This window comes from Pinus tabuliformis, chromosome 4_2 (assembly GCF_031772625.1).
Source record: "Pinus tabuliformis cultivar Carrire ecotype Pingquan chromosome 4_2, CPIR1, whole genome shotgun sequence".
In the NCBI taxonomy this organism is placed as follows: Eukaryota; Viridiplantae; Streptophyta; class Pinopsida; order Pinales; family Pinaceae; genus Pinus; species Pinus tabuliformis.
Window position 1 is genome coordinate 329,159,344 of NC_142304.1, and position 25,115 is coordinate 329,184,458.

Here is a 25,115-nt window from a genome sequence, read left to right on the forward strand (position 1 = left end):
TGTGTCTCCGTGAGACTTGGTGTGGTCTTTTAAGCACCCAAAATTGCATGATAGACATGAAAAGAGACTTGTTGCCACACAATCTAGCAGGGGTCCTATGAGGGGTACCTAAAGGACAAGTATTAGACCAAATGACAACAATGGGACAAAGACCCACTATCACCTAAATTAGTGTCCCTTTCTCTTTACAGACTTTCACCGATGGGAGGAGACCGAGTATGAAGGAAATCACTTGTAAAGGGAGGATCAATGATAATATAAAAAGTGATTCCCAAGGCCCATTCAAAGGAGAGGCTCAATTATGGCTTAATGAAGGATGGTTGTCCAAGAAAGACCTAAGAGGATGACCTAGACCTAGGGTTAGGGATATTCAATAATAATGATTGCCTAGAATCAAGGCTTTCAAGGTGATGCAAGACCTCTCTAGGGGCTTGGCAAAATGATTCCTTTTCAAATAAGGGCTTTCGCTCCACTAGAGAGACCTAGAGGGAAATCCTGGCAAGACTTGTGGTTTTTGAGTAATCGTGGGAGGAAATACTCGAATGTGATCACTAGCTCAAGCAAGGGAAGGGGAAATGGTCAAGAATGATTGACTGCTTTGAGTTTAATGTGCAAATGACCCTTAAGAAGATCGCCAACCATAGATGTTCAAGATGACTTCTAAAGATGTAGATAGGGCTTGAGTTCTCCCACAAATGGATTGTGGGAATTTAACCAAACCTAGAGATCAACAAGAGGGGACACCAACGTAGTTCCTTGTCCAGACGGATTCGAAAAATAGTCCCTCAAATGGATTTTGCAGGTAGCCCTAGCTAGGTCGTCTAGGATGGGAGGTTGAAAATTTCGGAGGAGAAAAGGAGTGGGATAATAGGGTTGATCACCAAACTTACTTGGATCACTGCCTTACCCTTGGGCTATGGAGTCTATGTGATTTGAAATTCAGCTAAAATTTGTCTACAAGGAGGCTAAATTGTGATGCCCTAGCAATCACTCTTTAGCATTTACCCACCCAATATCTATGGATTTTTATGGAAGAAAACAAGTCTTCAAGCCACTAGGAACATTCATCTACTTGTTATTCAATGAGTAACATGCAAAATTTTGCAATCTAACAATCTTTTCAATGATATTCAATAATTAGGGCACAAGAAGAACTGACTAGTTGCAAGATTTCCACACATTAGACATTATTGAATGAAAATTTTTCAACAAAATTTACTTACAAGCTAACAAGAGATATATCCAATCCAAGATCAAGATAGTGGCTCCAAGAAAGACAAGATTTCAACTCCCAAAACTATCGAAATGCATAAAAAGAGCTCCAATAGACATCTAAGGAAAAGTGCGGAATTCTCAAGAGAGAGATATCCAAGTGTGATGATGATGCTCTAAAAAATGAGAGTCACTTTATTTATATGATCCTCTAAGTAGTTCAAATTAGCTTAAGAAGCCCCTAAAAGTACTTTAATGTGCAAAATAACATAACTTTGGTGACAAGCCCACCAAATAGCCCGTAAAAGTGTAGAATAAGCCATCCAAAATAAAGCTGAAATGATGAAAGAATGGTGTAGGAGGGCCATTGGAAGGCCTAATCGAGTCCCCAGGGTGCCATGATGAATAAGAGGGCTCCATGGGTGATGTTTAAGGGGGTGGCCCCTTGATCTCCAAGTAAAATATCATGTGGCATGCCACAGTGGCTCAGGGGCACAAGTAGTTGTTTCATGGGTGTCTTGGTGTAAAATAAGCCTGTAAACCTCTGCAAATGGGGGCATGAAAGATGGTGCTTGCCCTCCCATGTGTCAAGGATGAGACAAACCTCCTCTGGGCCTTAGATCAATTGCCAAACCCTGTATACAATGCTAAGCCAACTGGAGGCACTGTTGGTCCAAGTGCATCATGTCGCATATAATGTGGGGCAATAAACAAGTTGCTGAAGGTGATGAGGCTGCCCATGGCATGAGATAATGCTTTGTCATATGATGGAAACTGATGGCTGTCAAGGCATTCCCTACAAGCATCCATATAATCCTTGAGTGGGCTTGGGCCCTAGTTAAGTTGCCCAACCCATGATGAAACCACCTGCTAATCCAAAATAAGATCTAACGTGTCTCCTTACCTTCAGATGCAATAATTCATTAGTGTAATTGAGTGAATAAGCTTGTTAATCAAGGGTAAATATGAGACTTCATAATGGGGCTCCCTTCCAAATTTGGGGCTTTGAACATGTAATGGTGTTACCTTGCTAGATAAGAGTGGATAATTAACAACCCTATTAGGTGTTCGCAAGCCCTAAAGAGTAGGACATGTCCAAGGTACATCCTTCAAGTGTGTCATGTGGATAATGATGAGGTGGATGGGGACACAAGGATCTCAAGGCCAAATGCCCTGGGCTCAAAGATGCTAATGATGAGGGATGTCCACATATTTGGGTGTATGAATGTAGGAGGGAGCAATCGTGGTGCATGAGTTACGCTGGCCTTTGTTTTTCCACCTTCATTTGCATTTTGCCTTTGATTGATTTTTCCTTTATTTCATTGCTTGGGGCTCCAGCGGATGAGAGCATGATGTGTATGATATAGTAGTGACTACCCCCTTAAGGTGGGGCAAATGATAAATCATCGCCCACCAATGGTTGGGACATACATGGGTTCCTTAATGATGCAAGTGGCACTCATAAGGGCCCTAGGAACCAGGGTGATGGCCTTAATGATAAGGAGTAAAGCTCATGCTTGGCTTTTGCCCACGTGCTAAATTTTATTGCCCTGACCATCTTTTGCATTTTGTGGTATTATTTCCTTTTGTATGTGGCCATATTATGCTTTTATCCTAAGTTGCATGAAATGTTGAAATGTTTCGGAGTTTCTGAAATGGGTACGTTTAGAAACGTCACCTCCCAAAAATGGAAACGTTGGCTGAAATGTTGGTTGAAACGCAATTTTATATATATATATATATATAAATATAAATAAACTTATAAATAAGTGAATAACACATTATCTTGTAAGAAAAAAGGTAATAAGACCCATAGATGACAATTTAGAAGGAAAACCAAGTCTATATTAACTCATAGATGATTACATAATGGTCGAGTGTCGGTCAAGTTTTGGTCGAGTTTCGGGTACGGGTACGTCCCGAAACGTCAGCGTCCTAGAAGTTTTGTGCAACATAGCTTTTATCTTTTTTCCTCTGCATCAACATCCTGGGCATCGTTCGAGGCCCAATCCAGACATGTGGACAAGGGGAGGGGGAGTACCAAAGCCTTGTGGACCTAGTGGTCATTTGGACCAAGAGAGGGGAGATGATGAAACAGGGCATGTAATGTGTGGAGGGGAGTGAAAAATATGACATGGGAAAATAGAACCGCACTATCAGAATCGGGGTTTCCCAAGTAGTGCCCATCCCGAAGCCGCAAGCCAGTGGGGGAGATCCCATGGGAATAGGGTTGAGGATTAACCTCCTAGTTAAGGTAACAGAACAAGACTACAGTCAAAACCTTTCCTCCTTCCAACTCACCTGATAATCCATACCCAAATGTGCCCTAGAAAAACAAGAAGAAATGCCCAATTGCATAATGAAAAGTCATACCTTTAGGATTGGATGGCCCACCTTCAAACACACGATCTCGACAGATGGGCGAGGGGACATATGCCTGACTCAGGGAGCGGAGACATCTGTCACAATATTGGCTACACTGGTGGCTGTTAGGCTCTCCTGGCTTCCGGCTGAAGAGAAATCTAAGAGAAATATTCTCTTATGGGGTCACCCACTGGTGGTGGGTAACGAGACCCACATTTCTAGATCAGTTTTCTAGATTTTTTCTGCCAAATCAAGATATCTTGGATAGTATCATGATGTATATTTTGAGAATCATCTACAGCAGAACTAAGGCACACTATTGGACAATCCTTTTCAGCATCTTGGAATATATTTTGAAGAGTACATGACTATAGGCAGGGTGCATGTTGACTGATTAGCAATGGTATCAGCACTTGGTGATGTTTTCCTCAGGTGTTACGACATGAAGACTGAAGGTACATGTGAGTATGTATTGATGAAGCAGCAAATTCAATATTATTTTATTGAATAAATCATTGTTGATGTAGATATTGCAGCAGCAGACATGAGTGCCTCTTTTGACACATGGCACGTGCTTGCTGGAAATAGTATAGCAGCAGACCTTTGAGTATCAGCTGAATATCCAGCAATTTGGACAGAAAGACATGTTATATTGACTTATTTGTTCCACCTTACAGAGTTAATCTTGAACACGTGACCTAGGCACTGTATCAAGCCTTTATTTTTCTTTGAATATCTAGTCTTGCTTGTCTTAAGTGCTTAGGATGTAGTATTTAGGGTGACATACTGTTTTTGTTGATTTTCCTTCTGTAGCTGAGTCCTTTTTTGGATGATTTTTCTGGCAAATTTTCTTGCAAAGGATTATGCTTATAATATGCCAAGCTCGGTATTCCATTCATGGCTAGTGCGAATTCAAATGAGAAAACAAACAATTTTTCTGGAAATGGGCATGGTAAGGAGCATATTGCTCCTCTGCCACTGCAGTATCTTCATTTGTCTGTTAGTTCTATAAATGGATAACCTTCTCAGCAATATGGCCTCACTTGAGAAACTTCTTTCAATCCATTTGCATTTTGCCTGCCAGCTGCGTCTCGTGTGCCAATTTCAGCTTGGAAGAGATGTCACAGATTTGGTAAGGATCCATTTTATGGAGTTAAGGGAAGGAACTTCAGAGGAAGACTCCAGTTGAAAGCATCTAGAACAGTCTTTATTCAAAGCACAACTATTAGTAAAAGGGAGTTTCTGTTGTGATGACAAGGTTAAATTCATGTGGGGGGTTAAGTTGATTGCTTCGTTCAACGGTCAAGGCAAATATTTTTGGTGTCTCCTAGATCTAAGATTGGTTAAGGGTGGTTGTAATCACCATTGCTCATTTTTTTTCGATATTGATCTAGAAAACCATACACTTGAGGAGATATTTCAACGATTGACATTGTTTTTATTATCATTTTAATGGAAATGGTTTTGGTTATCAAGTGTCTATTTTGAAGAGTGCTCTGAGGGAATTCAAGGCAAGTGGTGCCCCAAACCTTTACATTTTGTCAAAGTAGCCTATTTCAAGAGAGTGTTTCTCCTAGGAGGATGGAAAGTTGTATGAAGAGCCATTCAAACCCTTGCCTAGCATATTTGATTATTCATGTGGAGCACCCAACTTTGGGGGAGAGTTATGATGTATTATTCTGTTGTTTTCCTAGGAGAGAAAGGTGGATCTACAATCCTATAATATTGTTTTATTGTAAATTGATTGAGGAAGAACTCCAAAAAGGGATTGGCTTTCTCATTTGTTTGGCATTGTTGGATTTGTGAGGAGATTCCCTCCAAGCCTAGTTGAAAATCTGTTGGGAGGAAGAAGTTAAGCGGCTTATTTAGTGTAAGGTTCATCATTTCTCATCTCATAAGGCTGAATCTGATTGCTGAAATTATGTTTGCAGAATATGTTTTTAGGGACTTTATTGAAGGGTAGTTTTGTTCCAAAAGAAGGGCTAGAAAATAGGTGATACCCTCGTATTTTGCTGTTTTGTCGTTGATCAATTCAAAAGTTTTACTGTTGTCTTTCCTATCTTGGAGGGGTTGCTGCTGTGTTTGTTTGTTCATGATTAAAGACACCTTTACTGCTATATTTTTCCTGGTTGAAGAAGTGCACCTTTGGAAGGGTCCTCATCTTAAATTCTGAACTATAAATCAATCCAGATGATTTATTATAGCATGTTTGCAACAGCATAGTCATGCCTCATTTCATTTATATTTCAAACCCTCTTGGTTCTAGACTTTGAGTCTGTTTTACCCAAATAGATTGGCACTTGTCTTGGTTAACCACTCCATTTGATCAAAAGTTGGCTTATACTTTAATTGGGGAATCCTCCGTTGTGTTAGGGGAGAGTCTTTCTAAAGAGGTAGGAGGTTTGTTGTGGCGACATTGGACAACCTTGGTGTGTTCCCCTGAGGCTGCACTTGTGTGCAGGTTTGGGAGGTAACAGTTCTGATAGGTTAAATTGGTTTAGACATTGACCCTATGCTATGAGAGGTTGAAAGGACCATTTGCCTCACTTTTTGACTTTTTCTTTAAGGGCGTTTTATTGTAGGGGTTCACACTAGGGATTTTTCCAGTCTACATAGTGAGTCCTAAGGCATCTTGGAGTAAGGTAGGTCATGATATCATTAGTTTGCCACGACTAGGGCACGATATCAATTTTGTCCTTAACTTGATGCTATGGTCTATTATGTTGCTTATGTATGATTTTTTTAAATGTGGTTCACGAACACTAGGTGGCCAGTACATCCACGGGAAAATCAGGACAGATCAACCCAAAGGGATCTAGCCGCCGACCAAACTAGCAAGGCCTAACCCCAAGGGCATCAAGGAGATTTAACCCTGTGACCTCCCAATTGGCGAGGTACTTAGCAATGGGAACTCGACCAACTGAGCTATCCCTTGGGGCTTGTCGCTTATGTATGATGTATGTAGTTATACAATATTAACATTGAAATGTGTAATCATTGCATTATATCGAGTGTAGTCTTTCATATCTAGTTGCAATGCAAAATTTATATATTTTTCTAGAAATTATGTTTTTTAACCTTTTTTTTTTAATAATTTGTCTCTTTGTTGAATCTTTTTTGTGTTGACCCTTTATTCTTTGTGGAGTCACAAGGTCAAGTTTTGATTCTTTGGATAAAATCAATCTTGTGCCAAGTTGAGTTTGGTGAATTTGGTTAAAGCGGGGTATGAATAGATAGAGTCAGATGCTATTTAGGCCTTTGCAGTTGAGTCAGATTGTTCTTTTGAAAAAACTGAGCTAGTTTGACTTGAATGATTATGATAACACTACTTTTTGTTGTTTGCAATGGGTTTTAGTCTATCTATCATGAATGCTTGTAACTTTATGAGCATCAAGCAAGAAGTGGTGGGGAAAAAAGGAAGGTTGAGGAAAAGGCATTTAGTTGAGTTTTTAGGAAGTGACAACCTTCCTCCTTGAGAAAGAAGCTTTCTTTGCTACATTGGAAACAATTACATAGACTTCGTTTGCATAAGCCTTTGAATCATTTAGAAGAGGGTTGATGTTGGCTGAATGAGGCATTTAGGTTGGGAAATAAGGGTGCCATTGGAATTGGAGGGGCTGCTAATTTGAGTGACCCAAAGGAGTAGACACACACACACACAAGGTAGTTTCTCCATATAAGGAAGTTGTCTTCTATGTTGGAGCAAAGGTTGGGAAAATATGGTGGTCCAAAACAAAGATACGGAATTTAAAGTCAGAAAGCGAGTTGAGCGTATCCTGAAGAGTATGGATTGGGAGATTAATAAGCACACAAAAGACCACAATGTTTCCATTCAAGCATTGAGGAGGTATGTTCATGAGCTTTTCAAAATCCAAAGGCAAATTCCTGTAAAGTAACTTGAAATGGAAATCTTAGTCAATGTTCAGGCTTAATCAATGGAGGTCTTTTGCTTTGGTAGAACTATAAACAGATCAAGTTGTGAGTGACCTAATTCAATAGGCTTCTTCACCTTGGCAGTGTTATTATTATAACTTCTAAATAATTGAATGGAGGAGAGCGATTAGAGCAAAGGTGTTAGAGCGAAGAATTGCTATGTGTTTTACTTTGCTCATTATATTTTTGAGTTTCTAGTATGCTCATGTAGTAAAAAACTTTGGAGTATGCTTAGTTTTTGGACTATTTTATCAATATTTCTATTTTCAACTGCTCATTTGAAATTTGGGGTGCTGTGGATGACTACTATTTTAATTTCCAATAATATGAAGAAATTTTACTAGTAAATGGAAAGTAAGAAAAATTGGTGTAGGTGGATGGTCAGACTTCTTGTTTTGTTAAAAGTGTTCTTGCTAGACAATATAATATAGTGTTGTCTGCATGATCTACGTTATGTATTAACATATATCTTTTGGGATAGAGACCCAAGTAATATATATATATAAATGATAATTTACACACTGTTGCTCATCTTTTTTTATACAGGCATATTTATTCATTGACTTGTGGTTCAGAGCATATTAGTTTATTAAAAATACTAATTTGTTTTGTTTGAATACCACAAGGCCTTGCAAACATGAAAGTGAACAATGCATATCTGCAAATTAATGGTTGCAACTATATTTAATAATTTTGATATGCAAGTTTCGTTAAAAGTGTTCTTGCTAGACAATATAATATAGGGTTGTCTGCATGATCTACGTAATAACATATATCTTTTGGGATAGAGACCCATGTAATATACATATATCAATGATAATTTACACAATGTTGCTCATCTTTTTTTATACAGGCATATTTATTCATTGACTTGTGTTTTAGAGCATATTAGTTGATTAAAAATACTAATTTGTTTTGTTTGAACTTTGAATACCACAAGGCCTTGCCAACATGAAAGTGAACAATGCATATATGCAAATTAATGGTTGCAACTATATTTAATATTTTTGATATGCAAGTTGAACAACTTATATGATGTAGATTACTATCCTATTGAGTAACAGTTGGGATTGCCATGTTAAGAAGATCTTTGCTAAAAGCATAGCAGTAAGATTCTATTGTATTGGCTTTTTGTGTATGGGAATCCATATGAAATTGGAGTTGTGGTGAATATTCAACATTGTACAGATATGGTGGATTAATATTTGAAAAATGGTTTTATATACCTTGGTCTTTTGTTTTGTGCTTGAGAATTGTGTCAGAAAGGATAGGGACAACCGAAAAATGCCTTTCAACAAATTCCACCAGATGGAGTACAGCCTTGGAGCCAGAGTGTAAGAAAACGTTGGAGGAACTAATAATATAACATCTAAACATGTGATTTTGAAATCAAAATGATATAATTTGGTTATGCTTCATAAATACAATAAAAGCTGCTAAGGATAATCCATGTGTGATTGTTATGGATCCAATCATAGGCTTGGGTATGGTGTCTTGTTCATGCAATAATGATACGCTGCATTGGTTGGTTAGCAGCTTATCTAGAATTCTAGTCTTGGTCAGTAAAGTGTTTAGATTTTGTTGTGGCAACGTGATTAGAGTACTTATCATGCAATGTTTTGTTCAGGGTGTTAGTGGGGACTGGTCGAGCTTGTTTTGAAACATTAAGGCCATTGGCATATAGCCTTCTTGCAGAGCTTATTCATCATGTTCGCATGGAGCTTTCTCTTAACCAGGTCAAACGTTTCTCTTTATTATGTTCTCTTTTGCTGATATTGACTTGTTTTAGTAGTGTAGTGTCTATTCTGCCTGCTTAGCATTTGTCATCTTTTAATTTTCTTGCTTTTACTTTATTATTTATATTTCTGTGTTATTTAACGTTATAAAGACCTTATGAAGGTTCTAAAGTTTGGGAACAGGAGGTTTGCCAATGTTGTGTCTTTGCATGTTATACATTATGAAAGCGCTTAAAATCCATCTCTACCCTTCAAGTGGTTTGAAAATTGAGCTGTTTCTGAAATTGAAGAATGTGCGAGTATTTGAACTTAAGAAAGTTTTGTAGTCAGAATATTATATAGGTGAGGGATTTGAAAGAAAGCTTTATAGGTAAGGAGTTTGAACAGTACATATGCTGGTTTTTGATGCCTCAAATAAGAAAGTTGATTGGGTATTTTAATATGATTCTTTAGTGGGATTTGTTTACATTAAAATATTAAGTAGCAGAGATTTTGTTTATATTAAAATTTAAATAATAAGTATCAGTGTTTAATGTTTATCTGTTAGAATACGGATGGGCAATGGAATTCCTTGATAGCATTAGGGCATGCCTGTGGGGTATGGAACACCTTTTAGTATGACTTGGTTGCAATATGATGTGGCTCGAATGACCAAAATGAGCCATAAGGCCAAATTCATTGTAATTGCCAAGAAGTACAGAATCATAGTTCCTTTGGCAGCATAGTTCATGATTTTTTTCAGTGATGAAAATGTCGGTATTGGCAAAATATCGGCGAGGGTCCAAAAATCATCTTATCGGCAATATCGGCGAAAATATCGGCAAACATAAAAAATGCATAATATATTCATTTTTTTTCAGATTTTTAAACTTGTAAAGCAATAAACACATTAGCACATAAATATGAAGAAAACACTGATATATATGATGTAGTGGATGTAAAATAAAAATGATACATCAAAGGCGATGCCAAATCTTGCCGATCCTTGATAATTGTCCAATCAAGGACACAAATGTGGAGAACCAATACAAAATAACATCACGTATATAAAAGTATCCCATCATCATGAGTTATATCTAGCAAAATAAATAAAACTAGCAGCTCTTTATTTGAAATTAGTGTCCTCTCCCCCTTTTATGGGAAAACATGATGGGCTGTTTGCCATGCCTGCCCTTAGCAGTAGAAGGCCCCGCCCCTGCACCTAATGTCAAATAATGATTGCTGGGTACGGAGCTGTGCTCTCTTATATCTATAGTAGATGGTGCGGATGCTAATGCTCCCACAATATCCTCCTCCTCCTCCTCCTGCTCCTCCTCATGCTGCTCCTTCCCCGAGTCCTCCTCCTCTTGTTGCCCCTGTTCTAATGGTTCCTCTAGCTCTAACCATGCAGGTGACTCCTCCAAGATGGGCTCCTCAAACTCTACCCTACACTAAGACAATACATCAATATTGTCTAAGGAAATGACTTCTGAATCCATTGGTGCTTCTATTTGCTTCACACGAAGTCGGATATTGTAATGCACATACACTAAATCATTGAGGTGTGAGAACTCCAACGTGTAAGAGTGTCAAAAAAACTAATGAGTCTTGACTCTTGACACTTGAGTGTCATAAATTAAAAATTAAAAATTACAATAAATGTAATTGCTCAACTGAAGGTTGAAGCTCAAAGTTATACCTGTTGCTTTTTTTTGAGTGTATTTTCTCAAATACACTCCAATTGTGCTCATACCCTGAAGAGCTACATGTTTGACTCAGGATTCTTATAGCCAATTTCTGCAATTTGGTGCCCTTGCACCATAGCTTCACCGCCAAATATCTACAACAAAATAAAGAAATAAAAAAGTCAAAAACTTAGAACATTATTAAACTTTCAAATAAAAGTTGCATAATTGAATTTTAAAAATCTAGAATTATAAATGAGTAAATTCTAAATTGAAAATTCTAATGAGTGATGACTTGTCACTTATGTGGCATGAAGAGGGTCCTTTCCCTAATAGCATCATCAAAGCCAAATAGGCCAACACAATCCCGATAAAACTGTATCCCGCGATTGATTTTGCTACGAAGCTCAAAATTATGTACCATCCTTTGAATACAAGAATGGAGCCCTTCCATCACCTCTCCATCAAAATCAAAGGTGCATTTGTATGAAAATGCAGGGTTGAGGAAGAATGTTACTGCATGAATGGGTCGACGAAGCATCCCTGTCCACCGATTATTATTCACATCCCATAACATCATAACCTTGTCTACATAATAAGAACGAATGGCCTCCTTGGCCCTATCCATGACCTCATACAAATAAGCCATTGCAGGCTTGTCCTCATCTACCAATCACAGAATCTTTACTATAGGTTCACTAACCGAGCACACTTCTTATACTTCCTGCCAAAATGTATCTCCTCATGGGGCTAACAACAAAAGCATGGTTATATATAAACATGGGGATGCTCTTAGCCATACTAATCACCTCCTTGATGAAGGAGATTTTCCCCATATCCTCAAGTAGCAAATTGATACAATGTGCTGCACACGGAGTCCAGAACAATGTGTGGTGCCTCTCCATAAGCATTTTGCCGATAGACACATAATTAACTTTATTATTTGTTATGACTTGCACCACATTCTACATACCAATCTCCCGGATGAACCCGTTTAACAACTTACATATCATTGCTGCATATTTTATATGTGTTGATGCATCCACTGATTTAGTAAACATGGTACCTTTAGGACAATGTACCAAGTAATTTAGAAGGGTCCTACCCTTCCTATCTGTCCAACCATCAGACATCACTGTGCATCCAGACACTTCCCATGTCTGTTTCAACTCTGCTAATCTAGAGTTGATGTCCTGCTTTTCTGCTTGAAGGATTAGTCCTCGCAACTCCTCATATGTAGCACTTTTGTACCTCGGGCCCACAACAACAATAGCATCACACATTGACTACCAAAATGGATTAGTTTTGGTGTGCTGAGGGGTAAGTCACTCCAGAAAAGACATCTCCCCATAACTCTATCTGCTTCTTGCTTCTCCCTTTTTTTAACAATTGATTTGATTTAAGGTTGTGGGCCATGTCCTGTTCGTGGAACAAAAAATGATGACCTTCCACTCCCAGTAACATTAGCACTAGTAGGTGACGCTGTGGAGCCCTTCCCACTATCCTCAACCTCAAAATCTGAAGAAGATATCCCGAAAGATCTACTTGCACGTTCAACCTTGTTTTTTTCTGCCTCTTACTTCTTTCTTCCTTTTTCATCAATTGCTTCAAGATATTTTGTATAAGCTCCGCACTAGAAACCATACAAAGCCCAACATCATGTCCAGAGAGTCTAGCTAGATGGTATTTCAATCGCGTTACCCCTCCTGTCATCTTGGTCCCACATAATTTGCATGATAGATATGCTCGATTTGTCCCACCATCAGGCTCCCCATACTCCCAAAATGGGTCCAAGGCTTTTGGCATATTTGTAGTGAACTATTTCAAAAATAGGGCACCAAAAAAAACAAAAATTGGCATTAAACACCCATGCACAAATAATAATAAGTAATAACCACCTCATTTTAAAAAAATATTTTTTTTGACTACATTATTTGCAATGTGAATGAAAAATGGCAATAAGAGGGTGCATAAGAAAGTTAAAAAAGAAATGAAGCTTGCTGTCTAAATATGGAGAAAACCCTTGCATTGGCTTATGGGCATGCAAATTATATCAAATGGAAAAAAGAAGATGCAAAATGTTGGTAGGCAAAGAGGCAAGCAAGCATAACCCTAAATTTGTGAAAATAATCATTAACATAGGGGTTTTTAAGAACATCCCTGTTAATGGAAGAAATGAAGTTAGTCTCACTGTTATTCAATCTTTGATCCACAAAAAATTCTTAGTTGGTGGTGATAATGGTTGTTTGACCCTCATTCCCTCTTTGACAACCACCACAAAGCTCTTCCCCTTCCTTCAACAAGACTCATAAACCAAAATGAGCAAATGAAATGACCAAATTTCCTTTTCTAGCCGAGGCCCAGCCAACCCGATGATTTTTTATGTCGTTGTGCAATATTTTGCAGAGATATTGTCGATATTTAAAAAATATTGTGATATTTTCGGGTAAGGAAATATCACGATACTTTCTCAGCGATATTTCGTTTTGCTGAAAATATCGCGATATTTTCGAAAATCGCCGATAGCTCAGTGATATTATTAACACTAATTTTTTGTTCTAATGAGGATATTGGTCGTTAGGGTAAGTATAGCTAAATTTACAATCTCCTTCGAAAACCATCAATAATCTGGAAGAAAACTTTTGTAATTAAATTTCCAAATTACAGTTGAGGCTGTGGTGTAAATGTGGAAAATCCTTCAGTCTTTAGTGATTGAAGGTTGAAGCTTACGACATATTACACTGAATGCATTTCAATAGTAGATTGCTAAATTCCCATCAAAATTTGTTGGCAAGAGTATTGTTGAATTAATTATTTTGTGGTTTCTTAGCTTCATTATCTATTATTTCTTTAGTTATAGAAACATTTTCTTAACAATACATGTTATTTGCAATCTTTTAGAACTCAGCTATGCTCACTTCTCTCGTAGTAATAACATATATTTGAGTGTTTGTTTCCACAGCTAGTCATCATGTTGGTTGCAATCTTATGGAATTCAACTATGTATAGATTTTGGAGGAAAATGGAACAAAAATAGATGGAAGAAAATTACCTTGATTTACCCTCCAAATTTTCTTGAGAAAATTAGCCCGAAAATACTCTCAAATCGGTTATGTGCGGCACTTATACATATGGGAATTCTTTTAGCCTATGTTGCACTTGTTGTGGGGCCGGGGGTATGGGGGACAAGTTTCTCGGATGACTAGAGTGCACCCCAAATTTTCAGGGGACGATGGGTTGAGGATGGCAAGTGCGGAAACTAATTTTTATATTTATTAAAAAATTAAAATGAAATTTAGTAATTCAACATAAACATGAATGGTAAATTAAAATATAAAAATTAGAACTATTACTAATTTTGTTAGGGTCCCACCCTAACCCCCTTATTTATGTAGTGGGATCGAGTCATAGTAAAGAGTCAATAAAGCCCATATTAATAATTGTAAGTGGTTAACCCGCAATTAATGACGGGACCACAATTAGTTGCAAATGGGCCATGGTATTAGATAGATGGTATTAATAAAACCCATGGTATTGATCCATGGTATTGCATGTATGAGTCATATATAAAGGATAGAGACTCCCTACGAGGAGCATCATGTCTTATTTCTGTATCGAGCTCTGCTCTATTGGAGGTTGCCCCCTCGAAGAGGCCAGTGAACATTGCTTTTTGAATAATAAAATATTTGCTGTTGTCTCTCACTATTCTATGTTCTGGGTATCTTTCTTCGCATATTCTGTATTTGGGTATCTTTTGCAGGTTAAGAGCATAACAAGTGGTATCAGAGCACTTTCCAGGGCCAGTGGGATCTCCATTTCTTAGCAATTTTTTTTTTGGCTAGAGACGTGTTCCGGCGTCTTTAAACCATGGGATCTGTCATTGAGCGCATAAACCTGCGGATTTGGGGAGGCATGTACGCAGGAAATACAAGAGGTGGTCACGCTTGTTGGACTTCCTTGTAACCCCTGTGGGTACCCCTTCGAGTAGTAGCGCATTAGACAGAACTGCGTATGGACTGCCTTCCAAGTACCTTCTAGGTATATCGGAAGCCCCTTAGCTCCTCTGCAACCTCGCCATAGATAAACTGTCGGCCATCTTGCTGCTATAGTACACCGAGAACAACACTCGGAGAGATTACTCGCCCGTACGATAGGGTAGTCGGGTTGTACGACTAAGGGTACGGTTGATCCTCCTTAGTTAGAGCCATGAAACATTGGGCCGAGTACTACTGTCAGACCCTTATGTATATTGCGATTTGTAGCACTTGACACTCCTCGAGACCATAGTTCCCTTTTCTATCTCGGGATCACACATCATCTCTGCCAGATCCGCTCGCGCAAAGGGGTGCAGCAGCAGCAGACATCAGTCTCGCAGTTCCGAGTTAGCAGACCAGCCATTCCGATCTATTAGATCCATCAGATCCGCAGCAGCAATCTGTTTTGCCGCTCAGAGCTATCCGATCCGCCATTCAGATCTCTCAGATCCACTTGATCTGAGTAGTTGTGTGGGGTTCCTATACCGGGGCGCTTACTGGTGATCTAGCCCATAAGAATCAGGACGACGAACTGAGCACGGTGGTACCATTCAATTTTTAGTGAATTTTTTTTTTGGGCGGTCCCAATTTTCAAGAACATCAGATCGGTGCATGGTAGAAACTAGAGCTCAAGCTATGGCCAATGAGAGGATGGACAAAATTGAAGAATCCTTGCAATCCCTCCAAATTCATCTTGACCTACTAACTAGCATGATCCCAAGCATAATCCCGACGGGTAAGGAGGAAGCCCATGAGGAGGCGTATATTGGCAATGGACACAATGAGGGTGAGTCTAGCCACTCTCTTCACCTCCGGGGCCCCCACTAACAATCTCGTCTGCGACCTCCCAAGTTGGATATGCATAAATTTGATGGTTCTCACCCGGCAGCATGGATAGCACAAATGGAGCAGTATTTCAATCGGAATAACATCTTAGATAATGAGACTCAGCTTATGGTGGGGAGCATGTACTTGGGCAATGAAAAGTGGCAATGGTGTGAATGGCATCAACGTTGCAATGGACCTTTTAGGACTTGGACCTCCTTCAAAAAAGCTCTTATAGAACGCTTTGACCAGGAATCTTCTTTTTTGGGTCGTCTTACTAAGCTTCGACAGACTGGCACAGTGGATGAATATATTACAGCCTTTGAAGCCTTAGCCTCCGCACTAGGGGTCTCTCACATGTGTTCTACACAGAATGTTTTATCAGCGGCCATAAAGAAGCCATAAAAGCCCATGTCTTAGTGCACCACCCTCCCACATGGACGGAGGCTTGTAAGGTAGCTCGTAACGTGGAACGTGTTAGCAGCCCAGTATAGTCACCGAAATTTCACTGCTAAGGGTCGCCCCCCACAGTCTCACAGCACGACTCAAACACTTAAGGTTCAAAAGGTGTCACCTGTAGAAATGGCCGAAAGAAGAAAGCAAGGATTATGTTACTATTGTGATGAAAAATACTCCCCAGGTCATAAATGCAAGGAGCCCAAATTTTTTCAAATTGATGCCACTGATTACAGCTCATCGGAGGAAGATCCACCACTGGAGGAACATGAGGCGGTAGAAGAGGACAACCAAAAGGACAATGTCCCTGACGAACCAGTTATTTCGCTGCATGCTTTGGCAGGTATTTCTTCACCTCAAACTCTCAAAATCAGAGGTTTTATTAAACATCGCCCAGTAGTAGTCTTGATTGATAGTGGAAGTACACATAATTTCATCCATCAAAAAGTCGCGGAAGCAGTGCATTGTTTTGTACGAGCAGTTTCTAACTTCCAAGTCCAAATTGTGGATGGGGGCACAATGAAATGTGAAGGCCGCTCTGAAAATGTCAAACTTCAAATGGGGGATTATCAGTTGAAGACCCACATGTTTGCCATACACATGGGAGGGTGCGACATTGTCCTCGGTGCTGAATGGCTTCGCAATCTTGGGCCAACCACAATGGATTTCCAGGAGTTATATATGAGTTTTAAGCAGAACAACTCCACACATACCCTCCGTGGACTTCAGGCGAGAGCTCCCTCTATCATCAGCTCGCATAGGATGGAAAAATTGCTAAAAAAGGGCCATCATGGAGTTATGGCTCGATTTAATGCCATCCAGGCAGTCGAAACCAAGTCTCTGCCGATTCATCCTGAGATGCAACAGATTTTAAATAACCATGTGCCGGTCTTTGACAAGCCTCATGAGCTTCCACCCTCGAGAGGGGAACATGATCATAGCATCACCTTGGTTCCAGGGGCCCAACCCCCAAATGTGCTCCCATAAAAATATCTGTTCACCCAAAAGAATGAAATAGAAAAAATAATCAAGGAACTTTTGGCAGCAGGTGTCATTCGTCCCAGCATTAGTCCTTATTCGTCACCGTGGTCATGGTGCTCAAGAAAGATGGGGAGTGGCGGATGTGTCCAGACTTCAGGGCTCTCAATAAGTTGACAGTCAAAGATAAATTTCCCATCCCAGTGGTTGATGATTTGCTGGATGAACTCAATGGGGCTCAATTCTTCACTACGCTGGATCTGCGATCAGGCTACCACCAAATTCGCATGAAGGAAGTCGACATTCCAAAGACTGCTTTCCGCACTCATGAAGGCCATTATGAAGAAAGCACATTGGCACATAAATATGAAGAAAGCATTGATATATATGATGTAGTGGATGTAAAATAAAAATGATACATCAAAGGTTATACCAAATCCTGTTGATCCCTGATAATTTTCCAATCAAGGACTCAAATGTGGAGAACCAATACAAAATAACATCACATATATAAAAATATCTCATCATTATGAGTTATATGTAGCAAAACAATAAAACTAGTAGCTAGCTATCTGAGATCAGTGATCTCTCCCCCTTTTACGGGAAAACATGATGGGTTGTTTGCTAGGCCTGCCCCTAACGATAGAAGCCCTTGACCCTACACCTAATGTCAAATAATCACTGTTGGGTATGGAGTTGTGCTCTCCTATATCTATAGTAAATGATGCTGACGCTGATGCTCCCACAGTCTCCTCCTCCTCCTCCTCCTCCTCCCTGAAGTCCTCCTCTTACTGCCCTTGTTCTAATGGTTCCTCTAACCATGTAGGTGACTCCTCCAAGATGGGCACCTCTAAGGAAATGGCATTTGGATCCATTGGTTTTTCTATTTGCTTCACTCGAAGTCGGAGATTGTAATAGACATACACTGAATCATTGAGGTGTGAGAACTCCAACTTGTAAGAGTGTAAAAAAACTAATGAGTCTTGACTCTTGTCACTTGAGGGTCATAAATTAAAATTACAATAAATGTAATTACTCAACTGAAAGATGAAGCTCAAAGTTATACTTGTTGCGTTTTTTTGAGTGTATTTTTTCAAATACACTCCAATTGCGCTCATGCCCTGAAGAGCTACATGTTTGACTCAGGATTCTTATGGCCAATTTCTGCAAATTTGGTGCTCTTGCTCCAGAGCTTCGCCACCAAATATCTACAAGAAAATAAAGAAATAAAAAAGTTAAAAAGTTAAAACATAATTAAACTTTCAAATAAAACATAATTTACTTTTAAAAATCTAGAATTATAAATAAGTAAATCCTAAATTGAAAATTCTAATGTGTCATGACTTGTCACTTATGTGGCGTGAAGAGGGTCCTTTCCATAATAGCATCATCAAGGCCAAATGGGCCAAAACAATCTCGATAAAACTGCATCTCGCGATTGATTTTGCTGCGAATCTCAGGATCATGTACCTGCCTATGAATGCATGAATGGAGCCCTTCCATCACCTCGCCATCTAAATCAAAGCCGCATTTGTATGAAAACGCGAGGTTGAGGAAGAGTGATGTTGCATGAATGGGTCGATGAAGCATCCCTATCCGTCGTCTATCAATCACATCCCATAACATCATTTGTCTATTAAGCCCAACAAAACCCTTGTTTGCATAATAAGCATGAATGGCCTCCTTGGCCCTATCCATGGCCTCATACAAATAAGCCATTGCATGCTTGTCCCTATCTACCATTCTGAAAACCTTTACTATAGGTTCACTAACTAAGCACACTTCTTCTACTCCCTGCCAAAATGTGTCAGTGTACACCATTTTTGCAATGGCTCTCCCATCTTGTCTCCTGCTGTATCTACAGTCACACCACTCATCATAAACAAACATTTGCTTCAACTCAAACTGTCATTGAAGCAATGATTGAAGAGTGATAAAGTTGGTGGAAAACGTGTGATTGCACGACGCCACAACTCCTTGTTTCTAGTGTATCTCCTCATTAGGCTAAGAACAAAAGCATGCTTATATATAAACTTGGAGACACTCCAAGCCATATAAATCACCTCCTTGATGAAGGAGAGTTTCCCCATATCTTGAAGCAACAAATCAATACAATGTGTTGCGCATGGAGTCCAGAATAATGTGTGTTGCCTCTCCATAAGCATCCTGCCGACAGAGACATAATTAGCTGCATTATCTATTATGACTTGCATTACATTTTGCACACCAATCTCCCGGATGAACCCATCTAACAAGTCACATATCAATGCTGCATCTTTTATATGTGCTGATGCATCCACTAATTTAATAAACATGGTACCTTTAAGACAATGTACCAAGAAATTTAGAAGCGTCCTACCCTTCATATTTGTCCAACCATCAGACATCACTGTGCATCCACACACCTCCCATGTTTGTTTCAACTCCGCCAATCTAGAGTTGATGTCCTAGTTTTCTGCTTGAAGGATTGGCCCCCAGAACTCGTTATATGTAGCACTTTTGTACTTTGGGCCCACGATAGAAATAACATCACACATTGGCTGCCAAAATGGATTGGTTTTGGTGATGCTGAGAGGTAAGTCGCTCTAGAAAAGACACCTCCCCATAATTCTATCTCTTTTTTTTTCACAACTGATTTTATGGAAGGTTGTGCTCCATCTCTGGTTCGTGGAACAAACACGGATGACCTCTCACTCCTAGTAACATTATCACTAGGAGGTGACGCTGTGGTGCCACTCCCACTACCCTCAACCTCAAAATCGGAAGAAGATATCCCAAAAGATTTACTTGCACGTTCAACCTTGTTTCTTTTTGCCTCTTCTTTCTTTCTATTTTTTTCCTCAATAGCTTGAAGAACTTTTTATATAAGCTCCACACTAGATTCCGAACAAAGCCCAACTTCATGTCCTGAGAATCTAGCCAGATGGTATTTCAATCGTGTAACCCCTCTTGTCATCTTGTCCCCACACAATTTGTAATATTCCTACTTAGGAAATATAGTGATAAACAAAGTAAATAAGAACATGCACACATAAAAATTCAAACATATAAGTGAACACCCAGAATTGCACCAAAAATAACACCCAACTGAGCCATTTTATTAAATAGAACAATAGTACAATGGGGTATGGTGTGAATGCACCCGGGCTTGCCAAAAAGGAAAGCTAGACAAGCCCCAGATGGTAAAGTGCAATGCCCGGATGCTGGAAAAGTGCAATGCCCAGATGCTAGAATGTGTGGCTTCGGCTGTGCCCTTTGCTGCCCTAGAGAAACTGCACTGGCTGCTGCAAAGGATCTGCTATATAACCCACTTCTGGTGCTCATAAAATTTTGGGAAATTAACCTCAGGTTCCTCTTAAATAACTTGCCAAAACCTAGAAAGGGTTTGACTTACGTCTAACCCCCAAAATTGACCGCAAATACTACGTGCCCATCAACTGGCTAGAAATTACGAGCCTCCTGGAAAATTATTGTTCCAACTCTCTGAAAATGATGCAAAATGTTGATGCTTCTCTCCTCCAGATATCTTCCTAAATCCCCAGCGCAAATCAGCTCCAAAAGGCCACCTCCCTAGCTCCCACGTACCCCCAGAAATTCCTCCTGCCCAGGCCCACATAATCACAAAAAAGGGTCACACTGCTACTGCAAGGGCTCTCCCAAAATATGGCTGATCTTTCCCCAAAATCTCCAGCAATGTATGATGCAATGCTCCCCTGGAATCCTTCATAAGTTTGCTACTATTTGCTGGCCCCTCCAAGGTAGTTCGTACTCTCTCCTACGCCCAGGAAGTAGCAGAAAATCCCCACAAAATGCTTGTGAAAATGCTGAACTGGCTCACAATGGAAATTGACTTCCTTCCTTAGGTTGGCACTCAAAGTCCACCGAAGCAAGGGGTGAGAAATGCGCTTGAGATTCTCGGGTTCAGACTTGGCTCAACAACTCAAGCATGCTAGGCTAAGTTGCACGAAAGGCCTAAAAGTTTCTGTAATGGGGACGACTCGAAACGTGACCCTCGGAAAATGGAAATGCGACCGAAACGCCGTATATATGTATTATAAATAGTCAATATTAAATAAATTATAACACATTATTTTGCAAGAAAAGAAAGAATGAGACATATAAATGACATTTTAGAAGGAAATCCGAATTTATATTAACTCCAATAGATGATTACATGATGCAAAGATAGAACAAGATGCTTTTTCAGCAGAAGAGGCAACTCTACTAGTGCTTCCAGATGCACTTGCATCACTACTGGCACCAGTGTTGATAATATCGCCGAGATATCGGCGATATTCGGAAATATCGCGATATTTTCGGCGAGCCGATATATCGCCGACAAAATATCGCGCGATTTCCGAAATATCGCCGATATTTCGGAAAATATCGCGCGACAATTGAAAATATCGCCCAGTGACTGTAAAAAATTTCTGCACGACCTATAAAAATCCAATTTTGGTTTTTTTTCATATCATTTTCATTTCTGATTGCTAGAGACGGAAGGGGAGAGCTATGTGGTTGCTACCAAGGAGGGTTTGAGCGTTCTAGGCCCTAGTATTGATATGCTATTCATGGTAATGTTAAATTTTTAAAGTAAAAGTGACATTCTCCTTAATCTTCATTTTCATCCTTTTACTTAAATTTTTAACATTACCATGAAATGACTCAGGATGTTTGAGAGTGGTTTCGGCCTCATTGGATTTCATATGGAGAAAGTAGTATTTTAGATTTCATTCAAAATGCAGCAGACTTATCAGTTTTTTAGGATTTCAGGATTGGGAGATTGTAATGTTTCCAGGTGACACCACCTGCCCGGGCTACCCCTACCACCAGTAGAGGACGTGGTCTACCTCCTATAGCTCCTACTTCTAGTTCTTCAGCTTCTAGAGCATAGCAAACTCCACTGCCAACTCCACCAACACCAGCATTTACATCTAGAGGGAAAGGGAAAGCTGTGGCATTTTCTCGCAAGAGGGGCAGAGGAAATCAATAGGATTAGACTTTAGTTATTTTCTTATGTGCTTGTAAGTTGTACATGAACAAAGAACACTGAATATTCAAGAATCAAGACCAAGCCTATCACATTATAATTTCTAAATAGTAAATTTTGATTCTATTTATTTTTTTAAAGTGAACTATGAACTTTGACAAGTAATTATATTTTAATTTGATTAGATAAGTTGCAACCTGCAATTTAATATGGATAAAAAACTATATTTTGGTATATATATATAAAACGTGTCCCCCGTGTCTTGTTTCCAGGTCGTTGTGTTTCGTATTGAATACTCGTATTTACGTGTCCTCCGTGTCTCGTGTCCTCGTGTCATGTGACTTAGCTTAGACAATATTGATGTATTATCTCCGTGGAGGGTGGAGTCTGAGGAGCCCCTCTTGGAGGAGTCACCTTCATGGTTAGAGCCAGTGGCAGATGATCCATTAGAGCAGGGGCAGCAAGAGGAGGACTCAGAGTCAGAGCAGCAGCAGCACTCAGAGGAGGAGCAGGAGGAGGAGGAGGAGGACATTGCGGGAGCATCAACATCAACACCATCTGCTATAGATATAGGAGAGCATAGCCCCATACCTAGCACTCATTATTTGACATTAGGTGCAGAGGCAGGGTCAAGGCCTCCTACTACTAGGGGCAGGCCTGGCAAACAACCCATCATGTTTTCCCGTAAAAGGGGGAGAGGGCACTGATTTCAGATAGATAGCTGCTAGTTTTATTTGTTGTGTTACATATAACTCATGATGATGAGATACTTTTATACATGTGATGTTATTTTGTATTGGTTCTCCACATTTGAGTCCTTGAATGGACAATTATCAGGGATCAGCAGGATTTGGTATCGCCTATGATGTATCATTTCTATTTGACATCATATATTATCAGTGTTTTCTTCATATTTATGTGCCAATGTGTTTATTTCATGTTGTTATTGCTTTATATGTTTAAAAATCTGAAAAAAATGAATATATTATGCATTTTTTATGCTTGCCGATATTTGCCGATATTTGCCGATATTTTGCCGATATTTTCGCCGATATTGCCGATAAGATATTTTCTGGACCCTCGCCGATATTTTCCTGATACCGATATTATCAACACTGACTGGGACAAGTATCAAGAGCAGAAAGAGAGAGCTCTAAATCTGGATATTCTACATCCACATCCCATTCTTTATGAGGTCCACTTGTATATTATTCACCCCTACGAGACACAAGGCGTAGGTTTGAATGCACATATACAAGTTCCTCTGCCTTCTGTGATCCCAACCTGTTGCGCTTCACACTATGAATGAGATTGTAGGTACTCTAATTCCGTTCCTCTGATGATGAGCTTGCCACTTGTGATAGAATACGAGTGGAAAGACTTTGCAAATGAACACCACTTGCCCCATGACAAGTCCACCACTTATCTGGGTCCATGCTCCTCCTCTCATTGAAAGTTGATATGTCTGCAAAATCCTCTAATCTAGCAACAAAACAGGGAAATTCTTGCCCTACATCAGTTTGTAAAGAAGCTGGAAATATCCTCTGAAAGACTTTCTTCACTCCATTGGCCACCTCCTTGTCCTTATGTGGAGCCTTCCTCTTCCCATTGCTTTCAACAATGAATTCTTCATCATATAATTTTGGATTCAGAGCATGTGCCAAAGTGTGTAATGGAGTGTTGAAGCCATTCCACCTGGTAACAATAATGTACCTCACTTGTTCAGCAAAATCAAAATCCACAAAAAGAAGAGGGGGATCCTCCTGTGTAATAATTTCCACAGTTTTTCAACCATGGTATCCATGCCATCTTAAATCTCTCCTAAGAAAGGTTTCTCTATGTCTGCAACTCGAAGAAGATCAAATGCAGGTGATGTGAAATTGAGCAAGAAATCAATCTTGCTCCACCAATCTTCATCAACCAACACCCTCATCACCATACTTGCCTTCTTTGAATCTGCCTGTCTCCACCCAGCCCAAGTTGGACCCACCACCATACTCATTATTGCATATTTAACATCAATAGGGTGACACAACATGATGAAGTTTGAGGCATACCGTGTCTCAACAACTTTCAACAACTCCAATTTGCTGTATTCTCGATATATTGCTTGAGATTGGTGGTGGTTGGTGATGAATTTTATAATCTCCCTAGCCTGCCCTGTGACCTCCTTAATCCATTATGTTTTTGCCTCAATCTCTTCTAAAATCAAATTCAAATTGTGGACAATGTAAGGAGTCCAAAATATGTGATTGTGTTTACTCTCAACGATAAAGCCTGCAACTTTGCAAATAGGTGTATTATCTCTGATAACTTGCACCACATTTTCTGACCCTACTTGTTCAATAGCAGAAATTAAAATATCAGCAATGAACTTACTATCCTTTATCTCACCCGAACAATCTTTTGCTTTGATGAACATGGCTCCTTTTGGTGATGATGCAATGACATTAATCAAAGGCTTGCGTCTTGTATCAGTCCAGCCATCTAAGATAATAAAAACCCCTGTACTACCCCATGAGCTACGAATTGGTTTGAGAACATGATCAAGAACTTGCCTCTGATTCTTTGACAAAACTGTTCTGACTTTTTCATAGTTTGGGCCCTTGTAATCGCTCTCACCAAATCTTGTTAATATGGGGATTGAACCACATTAAAGGAGATTCCCCAAGCAAAGATGGCCCTTGCAACTCTTGAGTCAGCTTCTTCTCTCCCTTGACTATCAAGCATTTTCACCAATCTGCTGTCCTGAATTGGAGTTGATGGCTTTGATAACTCTGCTTCTACTTCTAGTGCCCTCCTATTTCTTGCTTCCTGAACAATCCTTGGCTCAACGCTATTAGATATGTGAAGATTGGTAGTGCCCATGCCGATTTTGCTTGTTTGATCCTTCAACCTTTGAGCATCATCACTCTCTTTCTTG

General features: G+C 39.6%; 1 protein-coding gene across 1 annotated transcript in view; it reads left to right on the top strand.

Annotated features, from left to right (window-relative positions):
- The window catches only part of LOC149169283 (uncharacterized), a 324,296-nt gene that overhangs the window by 136,141 nt on the left and 163,040 nt on the right, over positions 1 to 25,115 (top strand). The window contains exon 6 of the mRNA XM_089428626.1: positions 9,137 to 9,245. Within this exon, the coding sequence (XP_089284752.1) occupies positions 9,137 to 9,245 (109 nt within the window). The remainder of the gene's footprint in view (positions 1 to 9,136; positions 9,246 to 25,115) is intronic.